The sequence below is a fragment of the Halyomorpha halys genome, unplaced genomic scaffold (assembly GCF_000696795.3).
Source record: "Halyomorpha halys isolate HHAL.00 unplaced genomic scaffold, Hhal_1.1 Scaffold345.1, whole genome shotgun sequence".
Classification (NCBI taxonomy): Eukaryota; Metazoa; Arthropoda; class Insecta; order Hemiptera; family Pentatomidae; genus Halyomorpha; species Halyomorpha halys.
This window is the reverse complement of record NW_027114287.1, coordinates 51,417-63,327: the sequence shown is the minus strand read 5'-3', so window position 1 is coordinate 63,327 and position 11,911 is coordinate 51,417. Positions and strand designations below refer to the sequence as shown.

General features: G+C 31.0%; 2 protein-coding genes across 2 annotated transcripts in view; both read left to right on the top strand.

Moving 5' to 3' along the window:
- The window catches only part of LOC106681529 (zinc finger autosomal protein), a 56,083-nt gene that overhangs the window by 27,661 nt on the left and 16,511 nt on the right, over nucleotides 1-11,911 (top strand). Inside the window, exons 5-7 of the mRNA XM_067051491.1 lie at nucleotides 2,084-2,146; nucleotides 5,334-5,381; nucleotides 6,530-6,589. Of these exons, the coding sequence (XP_066907592.1) occupies nucleotides 2,084-2,146; nucleotides 5,334-5,381; nucleotides 6,530-6,589 (171 nt within the window). The remainder of the gene's footprint in view (nucleotides 1-2,083; nucleotides 2,147-5,333; nucleotides 5,382-6,529; nucleotides 6,590-11,911) is intronic.
- Nucleotides 6,615-11,905, top strand: LOC136796785 (zinc finger protein 91-like). The gene has a single exon (XM_067051492.1). It carries the CDS (start codon nucleotides 8,587-8,589, stop codon nucleotides 10,750-10,752), a length of 2,166 nt encoding a protein of 721 aa, XP_066907593.1. The 5' UTR covers nucleotides 6,615-8,586; the 3' UTR covers nucleotides 10,753-11,905.

Here is an 11,911-nt window from a genome sequence, read left to right as displayed (position 1 = left end):
GATTGAAATAGTATTTCAAATATTTGGATTGTTTAGTCGTATCTTCATTCGAATAGAAAAGTATTTGTCTCTTGTCAATCTAATAATTTTTGCCCAACTCTGCCTTCAAACAAGTGCGAGTTCTCTTTATTGTCTTTAGTGAATAAGTCAGAAAGGATTCGTTCATAGCTAACGTTGTTCAAATTCATTGTGATACTGTACTTATCACATTAATCAATTTATATTTTCCAGTTTTTTAGTCGATACGATGTTTGAGAGGATTAGGGATTCTGCTTGAAATGATTTGCTCTAGACAGGAAGGCGCCATCACATGTCTGGTCCATTTCATGGCTTGAGCCACCCTAATTCAATGGAGATGAATTCAAGGTGTCATATCCTCTTCAGCGGATACTTACGCCAATTTGTTACAACTTAAGGCATAAAACTTGTGAGTCAACAAACCTTGAAGATGAATAGAAAGGTTGTGGAGTACTACTAAAATATCGTGGTTTAATCTTCCTGAGATTGTCCGAGATTTTATTAGAAGTGTCATTCTTAATTATCTTGTTTTACTATAATTTATATAAAAAATAAAGTAATAATTTCATTAAAAGTTGGCGTGATCATTCTAGTGACATCATTCTCCCAGCTTACGTCACACTATCTTTCTGCTGGCTCAGTTAGTAGCCAATTCTTACTCTATGTGTTTTGGGCCAGACCTCGCGGTATTTGTTTGTTTATCCAAAGTGTTTGATATCTCGTTTTTCAAATATGGATCAAATTGGTTAGTAGCACAATCAATAATTTCCTGTATTACTTAGTGTCATCTGATCCTTGTTATAAATTAATTTTATTTCCTTTTTAAGTTATGTTTACGAAAACCTAGTTTGGTATAAGCTTCTTATTAAGGCTATATTTTTATGTTCAAAATTTCTTTAGTCTGTGTAATATTTGCTGGATAGCAATCTATCAAATTGGTTAAGTAGATATTTAATATAAATACATATATAATATATATCCACCTCAATGACTTTTTTAATGAGTGGTATTTAGCATGATTTACAATTTTACATTTCAATTTAGGTATGAAATATTCTTTACTCATGATGTTGTTGGCTGTTTCAGTTTCAAATAACCCAGGCATTCCTGTTAAAGAAGAAATTATTGATGAGACTGAAACCTTTTGTGAGTTTATCACTACTTATATTAATTCTGTAGTGTAGGTACCTTTTCGTACTCTTAGTAAGGATCGATATTGAATGCAAGTGTTCTCTGTGAAAATCTTTTGAACAATTGGGGAGTTTTCTGTCAAAAGTTTATATATTCACTATTGAAAATTTATGTTATCATTTCATGAAGATAAGTTAAATTTATATTAAAAATTTTGATTTATTTGACAGGGAAAAATTCAAATTTTGAAATCAACTAAATAACTTTTAGGAGCATAATTTTAATTTCTAAGTAATTTGCTGTTTCAGGTTTAAGCAACTCTAGTATTTCAATTAAAGAAGAAACTACTGATGAGACCGAAACCTTTTGTGAGTTTATATTAATTCTTTAGTGTAGGTACGTTTTCTGACGTAGTGAGGATAGATATCGAATACAAGAGTTCTCTGTGATAATCTTTTCAAAAATTGGAGAGTTTTCTGTCAAAAGTCTACGTATCCACTATTGAAAATTTATGTTAGCATTTCATGAAGATAAGTTAAATTTCTATTAAAACCTTCAATTTATTTGGCAGGTATAAATTTAAATTTTGAAATCAAGTGGATAAGTTTTAGTGTATGATTTTAATTTTTGATGATTTACTAATTTTGATAAGAAACTCCTACTACGTTCTCAAAAATATAGCTTTGTTTATGTTTCTTATTGAGGCCATAGTTTTTGTTTTAAATTTCTTTAGTCTGCGAGATATTTTCTGGATAGCAATATATCAAATTAGTTAAGTGGATATTTATTTTATAGAGATACCTCCATGACTTTTTCAATTATTGGCATTAAGCATGATTTACAATTTTACTTTTGAGTCTTAACATTTGGGCTTAATTGTGAATTCATTTTATTTTTTAGTCATGAATTTATGGTTTGTTGTTTTCTGTTTCAGGTATGAACAACTCTGGTATTTCAGTTAAAGAAGAAATTACTGATGCGACTGAAACCACCTTTCGTGAGTTTATCATTGTTTATATTAATTCTGTTATTGAATTGTTTATATTAATTTCTATAAATGGAATTTGGTCCGGATGCGGTCAAATAAAATTAATAGCAGATTGGTGTACTATTTTATTAGAGCCAACATTTCGCCCCACGTTGCTGGGCTTCGTCAGGGCTAAAAAAGATACAAATTCATAGTTACTTGACATAGGGTCTTGTTTAGTATTATTTCTATCATATTTTATGGCAGACTGAGTCTTCCCCATCTCTGTGTATTTTTTTATTGTAAATCCGGCTGAGCCAAATTTAGTTGGGCAGTATGCCGATATTTTTGGTTCTTTTTTGAATTTGTATAAAGTCGGGGTCGGGGTCTCATTTTCTGATGCCCCCCTTGCTGCGGACACCAGAAGACCTTGAAGACGCCGCCACTGCGAGGCCGTCTTAATTCTCTATCGTGGCATGCAAGATATAATCTGGACTGCCGCTACTATGATGCCAGAGTCGATGACATGCTGGCCAGCCACCGATCGATACAGACCTATTCTTTCTGAAACCAGGCAAAGATTCATGGTTTTCACCATTTCGCCCACCACACACCTGGACAAGGGAAACAGCCATAAGACGCAGAAGTAACCGCAGCAGTGAGACTTCCAACCCTGTCATCAGTAAGCCATATTCCGTTATCTATGAGACAACCCCAAATTTGTTCTTATATCATATTATTATAGATAAATATTTAAACTAAAACGCTAACACAAATCTGACCCTCCAGGGAATTAATATTTGACTTATTTAAATATACGCACGTTATTAATGGACAGAAAGGGTCTCACATTTTCAACCGCCTTTGTTCCACACTAATTTAATTATAATTTTAAAATACAATCGGGGTACCAGAAGTACAACACGAGCAGGTCCCAATGTAAACAGGGTTATATTTTAGGTTTCTATAAATGATGATAGGAGCTGTGTTAAACCCAAATATCCCAAAAGGAACCAATTGATATGTTTATGAAAATGTTTTTTATGAGGTATATCAATCATTATGTTGTTATATGTTATCATATGTAGACCTCACTCTGTTGGATATCATTACCTATAAACATTGTGAAAATGTTGTTTTGTAGATTTCATTAATTTTTAAAATGAATAAACGTTTTCCTTTCATACACATTCTTCACAATTATTGGGAAAGAGGATTTAAACCTAAAACAAGTTCTCAATCTGGTGTTTGGAAGAAGGATAGAAATTAAATGTGTGAGTTCTCACGCAAGTATGCTAATCTTTTCAAAAATTGAGGAGTTTCCTAAATATCTCTAAACATAAAAACTTTATATATCTACTGTTGGAAATTTATAGTAGCATTTCGTGAAGATAAGTTAAATTTTTATTTATTTGGTAGGAGAAAATTTTAATTTTGAAATGCACTAAATAATTTTTGGTGTTGAATTTTAATTTATCTAAAAAATCTTCATTTTTCAGAAGTAGATTTATTGACTTTTGACTGAAAACTCCTCAATTATAAATATTTAAAAATGTGATCTCTTTGAGTTTAAATATTTCTATTTAGATTATCCTAATTATTTTATTACCGTTCTTTTTTACATTTTATTTTTACCATTGTAATAAAACTTTGAAGGATCATGATTATTATGATAAATAGGTAGTTATTTCATTCTTCCAAAAAAGAAGGGAATAATTAATTCTTGATCAGACTGTACATCAATCATCAATCAAAGGTTGACAGAGAATATAATACTTGACTCCCTGGGAATCATACACCACCACATGCATGGAAATTAGGAGTGTGGGAGTTATCCAGAGGAGGGATGGCATGCATGCATCGCATATCTTGTTTGTTGTTTTATCTATTACTTTATTATTTTAAATATTTTAATATTTGTTATATGGGGGAATTTGTTGATCAAATGAAATAGGGGTTGTGAAATAGAAGCGAAAGAAAAAAAAAAAGGAATAAATTGAAAAACTTGTAGTTAATTTGTGGACTGGTATTCATTGTAGAAGAAAAGTAAAAGAAAACTGTGAAAAAAAAAAATGCTATCTTTCTATTATATTATATCATATAAAATATGTAATTTATATATGTCCAGTCACGGATTGATCAGTATGTGTGTAATGTAGCAACCCGATGTATTTGGGCAGCATGAATGAATGAAGTATTTCTTTATCTTTCTCCTAGTTTATAATATTAACCGCCTTTTAAGAGGGAAAATTTCTTTCCCTTCGTGTTTACTTCTTTTCTGCTTTAGTTAAAGTTTAGGTTATAATTTACAACATTTTTCTGCAGCAGTTCCTATCACATTTACTTCTTCTGACTTATAAATTTTGATATTCAGTACATCTTTTATGTTTACGATCGATATTATTTATGGATACTTGTACTTTTTTCCACTATAAAACTCTACTATCTGACAATCTTCAGTAATAGATATTTAATATTAGAATAAATATTAAAAAATAAAATTATTACTGGTATTAAAAAATGGATATTATATATTTATAGCAACATTGGTCTCTGTAACCAGACACTCTATAAATGAGGCATTTATTTTATATTTACTTAGTAAGTAATACACTTTTTAATTCATTTTTCAAGAAGCACTTATATTACCTATATTGGGTATACGAATATAGGGTATCGCTACAATTTTTTGAGGAGGGGGGTTATGAAATTTTTTAATTGACAAATTACATCTAATTTCTATATTCAAAATAAATCTTATTCTGCTATATTTCTATATCTATTAAGGTCCTAATTTTCCCTTAGGCATAGTTTTGAGGTTTGACATTTAACCCTTGATCTATCTACTCTTTAGATATAAATCTGAAGACTCACCTGAATTTATTAGGTCGACAACTGTTTCCTCTAGTCTCCTTTAAAGTGTTTTCAAATAAGAACTTTTTCTTACTCCATAGAACTTTGTTTGTCGTCCATTCCCCTCTTGAATTTCCCCCTAGAGGGAAAAAATACCTGTTGAATGGGCGGCGGGTATTAAATTTTCAAAAGGTTTGTACTGTCTGGTCAAGAAGTAAAAAGTAGTTTCCGCCTTATTTGGATCAGTGAAAGTAAATAATTGATAAGAACTGCTAAATAATTATACAAATTATAAAAATAGGGAATGAAGAATCGGTAAGTTAGTTGATGTTTCTGATTAAATAATCATTGGATATTTTTGCAGTTACCTTGGCTAGTATTAAAGAAGAGGAAACTCTAGAGATCTATTATGGTAAGAGAAAATTTAAATTAATTTAATATTTTTTTTTTTTTTTTTTTATTTCAACCTGGTTTTTTAAGGTAAGCTACCGTACTTGCAACCAGCTACGCTTGCTTATTTTAATGAAAGTCTATAAGACATATCATCACATTAAAGATTTTAATTCAAGACTAATTAAAGATTAAAATATCCAAACTATACAGTATTATAGTAGTTTTGACCCCGTTCATTGAAAAAGTCTACAAGAAATGAGAATAAACTTTCATTTATAGTTATATATAATCTGGATTCCTGTTTGAGACTGGTTTCTTATGAATTATAGTAAAAATATCGATTCAGTCTCTGCATGTTTATTTTCTAATTTAATTCTACTCCTGCATTTCGGCTATTCTCAAGGATAACTTGATTAAAAATTTCAATTGCACTCAAAATATTAAAAATTAATTCCAAAAACATTCTGTACAACAGCTACAATGTTGTTAAAAAGTTGCTGGCTATTCTGCCTTTATCAAATTATATTTTAGTCTTTCTGCCTATAAAGCATTATTAGATTAGGGAAAACAATGACCAATCAATTATCTTTTAAAATATTGCATCAAATTACTTATTTATTATCCAACTCATTTGACCAAGCCAGAATAGCTTCCAACTTTTTAATAATATTTTAGCTGTGATATTTAAAATTAGGTTGGATAATTCATGATACAGAATGTTTTCAGAAGTAATTTTTAATACTTAAAGTGTAATTGAAATTTTTAATCAATAGTTATTATTGAAAATGGCCAGAATGACTAAAATGCAGTAGTAGAGTAAATAGAAAATAAACGTGTTGGGGCTATAAGGATAACTTTATTATAATTGTTTAATGTTTAGTTTATGTCTTCATTATATTTAGTTAGTTTTGTACAGCTATTGTATGTTTTGATGTGTTGCTATGTTTTTTACTGAAAAAAAAGTAAAACAAAAATTATATAAATACAATTTTCTGTATTTTAATCCAGTAATTGAAAACTAGACTAAATTGAAACTCCTGCTCTCTGAGTTGTAAAGTAATTAGGAATCAATTCTTTACCGCTGAGTTTCCAATCAAACAATTTTATGGTATGTTATTTTATCATTGAATCATGAATTTATCGTCTCTTGTTAATTTGGTGTTTCAGATATAAATAACTCTGGTGTTTCAGTTAAAGAAGAAATAAGTGATGAAATTGATCCCTCTGGTGAGTATTAACTATTTTTTAAAATTATAAATACAATTAAGAGTGATTTAAATCTTTTGATTATTTTTATTTGTTCAAATTTAAACAATATTTACTCAAAACGTAATATAATTCTAAGAATTGGGTTTTTTCTAAATTATTTTATTTAATTATTAGTTTTTTCATAATTTTCTTTAACTGATATTTTTTGCCAATGCATTAAAATTTCAGTTGTTAGAATGCAATACCTGATTTTTGTTTTGTTTGTACCTTCTTTGTAGCAATGTACCTTCTTGATTTATTCCCACTGTATTAACGATTACTTGAAAAATAAAATAAATAAGTAATAGAAGTAAATAAGGGAGGGAGATTTAAAATTAAATGAGAAAGATACATAAGAGTGAACATTTTAGTTAAGTAGCTCAAGTCAGAATTCGCTGGACCTGTGGCAGTGATAAGTCTAACAATCCTTGAGGAAAATTTCAAACTATTAAATATAACTTTTTGCTAGTGATATGTCTTTGATGCGCGGTCATAAGGGCTTAAGTCACTTTTTAAGTATTTGGAGATTATGTTGCTGCATTATAGCACCAAACAGAGCTACTGGTTGGCATTAAGGTCTTAAGTCAATCTTTAAAAATGGGTCAGCTGTACCAATTGATATTATAGCCTTAAGTCAAGTTTATAACTTCCTTCCTGATATTATGGTCATAAGTCAACATATAGCCTTAATACCGTTCACTACTTAAATAAATTTTATTTGCTTTATAGTCTTATGTTGACTTAAGTCCTTATGACTACTCCCAGAGTAGTTGGTAAGAGTGGAAATTACGTCATGGCGAACAGGAATGAACTTGTTAACTTGAGACTCGGGCAGTCAGAGCTTTGTCTCATTATTTAAGAATTTAAGATGTTTTCAAGAGTAAAAAACCTTGTTCTGCTGGCTTTGAATGAAATTATATCAAATGAAGGTAAATAATCCAATTTTAAAATGTAATCAAATAATTGAGGCATTGACATGGAAAAAAATGTAAGTCCCAAAGATGAAATTTTATTGGAGATCGTACAGAAGGAAAACCACTTTGGAACCATCAATAAAACACACTTTTATTAATACAGTTAAGTCAGTTACAACTGAGTCCTGATGTGGAGAAAGTTGCAGATAAAGTATGTAACTATAAGGCAAGCTAAATCCCGGACTGAGAATGTTAAAAATGGTCCTTCTAATCTTAAAGAGGTCATGAGTATCTTGTAGATGCCTTCCATGAAACAAATCCACCGACTAATAATGGTATAGTATCAAATATTGGCACGAATAATCCCACACATCCATGGGCTTGGTCTATTGGAAAAGAAAGAAAATTACTGCTAAATACCGGAAAACCATACAATAATGTTTGTGGAAAATAAATAGAAGGATGGTTAATGAAAGAACTAAAGCACTGTAGAAACAAGTGTTTTTTTTTTTTTTTTTCTAGAAACTGAAATTATGAAATCAATTTTCAATGAATATTGAAGTATTGCTACATAAAGGACGTGTAAATTTTATTGCAAAACACATTGCAAGCAAAAACCAAGGGGTAGTAGGCCTACCAGTTTTTGTAGTTTTATGAGACCATGAACTTGAGGCCAGATTTTCATACAATCACTTCTTTTGTTCCCATGCTTTCATTTTCGCCAAACCTCATCAGAAATTCAAATCATGGAAGATACATTCAAATAACTTTAATTTTTTTATGTACAAAATTGCACATTTTTAGGTTTCTCAGATTGGCATGCTTTCAATTGCTTTATCAATTTTTTACACTGAATTGCACTTTTTACTCTTTTTGGGCTAGATTTTAATTTTTGCAGCATAACATTTAATTCTCATATTATAACGTATATAGGTGTATGTTTGTGAATATTTTTATTCATTTTATTATTATTCTCCTCATGGCTTATAGGTGCCATAGGTAAAGGTGGCGCATCGAACCTTTCGGTACAATCTTTCTTCATTTATTTATTTTTAATTAATCATGAAATATTTAATGTTTTTAGGAACCATAGATTCTCTTTCGCAGACAAAGAAGATGATACAGTATGGTTTGGAATCTGCAGTGAAGAATTGTGATTTGTCTATGATAGCTGAGAAACCTCTTGAATGTCCTTATTGTGAATATAAGGTTGTAGAAAGAAGTCTAATGATAAGACATATAATGAATCATCATACAAGTGTGGAGCACAGGTGTCCTCATTGTAAATATACAGCAACAGTATCTACTAATTTAAAACTTCATATTATTACCAATCATACAGATGAAAGTCCTTATCAGTGCCATCATTGTGGATATAAAGCAGTAAAAAAAAGCATTATTAAGCAACATATAATGGCGCTTCATACTGGTGATAGGCATCATAAGTGTCCTCATTGTGAATACGTGGCAACAGTGTCTAATAATTTAAAACTTCATATTATTACCAGTCATACAGGTGAAAATCCTTATCAGTGCCATCATTGTGGATATAAAGCAGTAAAAAAAAGCATTATTAAGCAACATATAATGGCACTTCATACTGGTGGTGGGCATCAAAAGTATTCTTATTGTGATTATATAGCAAAACAAAGTGGTAATTTAAAAAATCATATAATGTCCCTACATACTGGTGAGAAGCCTTTTAAGTGTCCTCATTGCAATCACAAAGCAGCACATAGTGGTACTTTGAAAACACATATAATGTCCCTTCATACTGATGTTAGACCTCATATGTGCCCTCATTGTGATTATAAAGCAGCACATAGAGGAACTTTGAAAACACATATAATGTCTCATACTGGTGAGAGGCCTTATAAGTGTCCTTGTTGTGATTATAAAGCAACACAAAGTAGTTCTTTAAAAAAACATATTATGTTCCTTCATACTGATAGACCTCATATGTGTCCTCATTGTGATTATAAAGCAGTACATAGTGGTAATTTGAAGGCACATATTATGTCCCATCACAACAGTGATGGACTTCATATGTGTCCTCATTGTGACTTTAAAACAACACAAAGTTGCAATTTGAAAAATCATATAATGGCCCTTCATACTGGTGAGAGACCTTATAAGTGTCCTCATTGTAATTATAAAGCAACACAAAGTGGTACTTTGAAAAGACACATCATTTCCCTTCATACTAGTGAGAAGCCACATAAGTGCCCTTATTGTGATTATAGAGGAACACGAAGTGGTCATTTGAAAAGTCATATTATATCTCTTCATACTGGTGATAGGCCTTATAAGTGTCCTTATTGCGACTACAAAGCAACACTAAATGGTACTTTGAAAAGACATATAATGTCCCTTCATATTGGTGATAGACCTCATATGTGTTCTTATTGTGACTTTAAAGCAACACTAATTAGTACTTTGAAAAGTCATATAATGTCCCTTCATACTAGTGAGAAGCCGTATAAGTGTCCTCATTGTGATTATAAAGCAACAAAGAATGGTACTTTAAAAGCACACATAATATCTGTTCATACTGATGAAAGGCCGTATAAGTGTCCTCATTGTAATTATAAAGCAAAACAAAGTGGTACTTTGAAGACACATATAATGTTCCATAATAATAGTGATAGAGTTCATAAGTGTCCTCATTGTAATTATAAAGCAAAACAAAGTGGTACTTTGAAGACACATATAATGTTCCATCATAATAGTGATAGAGTTCATATGTGTCCTCATTGTGACTTTAAAGCAACACAAAGTGGTAATTTGAAAAATCATATAATGTCCCATCATACTGGTGAGAGACCTTATAAGTGTCCTCATTGTTATTATAAAGCAACACGAAGTGGTGCTTTGAAAAGACATATCATTTCCCTTCATACTAGTGAGAAGCCGTATAAGTGCCCTCATTGTAACTATGAAGCAAAACTAAATAGTACTTTGAAAAAACATATAATGTCCCTTCATACTAATAAGAGGGCTTTTAAGTGTCCCAATTGTGATTATAAAGCAACTCAAAGTGGTAATTTGAAAAGACATATTATTTCCATTCATACATATAAGAAACCTCATAAGTGTCCTTATTGTGATTATGAAGGAACACGAAGTGGTCTTTTGAAAAGTCATATTATATCTCTTCATACTGATCTGAAGTCTTATAATGTAAGAGTCCCCATTGGGACTATGAAGCAACACAAAGTGGAGTTTTGAAAAGACACATAATGGTCCTTCATTCCATATAACCAGAGGTGAGAGGCCTATGAAACTATGAAATAAAACCAGTTTGCAATTTAACAATACACCTCATCAGGTTAGAATCCTTTCATACTGGTTAGAAGTTTCATCATTCTCCAATTGTATATATTAAACAAAACAAAGTGGAACTGTGTGAGGTGAATCACACACAGTACAGTGGTAGTGAATTACAGCACACCTCTGACTGCGTCTACTAAGTTGGGCGGTAATGAGCACCAGTGACCCAATGATGTGGAAAAAATGTTTGATGTTAAATAACATTATTATTTGTACACTTTGTAAATAATGGCTTATTTATATTAATTGTAAATATGTTTTATTCTTAATAAAGATCATATCAGCAATATATTAAACTAAAAAACGTATAAAATATAACTGCCTCCTTCGTGCAATGACATACCTCTAGTAGTTCAATATAACTGCCTCCTTTGTACAATGATATACCTCCAGCAGTTCAATGTAACTGCCTCCTTTGTACAATGACATACCTCTAGTAGTTCAATATAACTGCCTCCTATGTAAAATGATATACCTCTAGTATTTCAATATAACTGCCTCCTTCGTGCAATGACATACCTCTAGTAGTTCAATATAACTTCCTCCTTTGTAAAATGATATACCTCTAGTATTTCAATATAACTGCCTCCTTTGTACAATGATATACCTCCAGTAGTTCAATATAACTGCCTCCTTTGTACAATGACATACTTCCAGTAGTTCAATATAACTGGCTCCTTTGTACAATGACATACCTCTAGTAGTTCAATATAAGTGCCTCCTTTGTACAATGACATACCTCCAGTAGTTCAATATAACTGCTTACTTTATACAGTGACATACCTCCAGTAGTTCAATATAACTCCCTCCTTTGTAAAATGATATACCTCCAGTAGTTCAATATAACTGCCTCCTTTGTACAATGACATACCACTAATCGTTCACTATAACAGCCTCCTTAGTACAATGACATACCACTAGTATTTCAATGTAACTGCCTCCTCTGTAAATGACGTACCTCCAGTAGTTCAATTTAACTGCCTCCTTTGTACAATGACATACCTCCAGTAGTTCAATATAACTGCCTCCTTTGTACAATGACATACCTCCAGTAGCT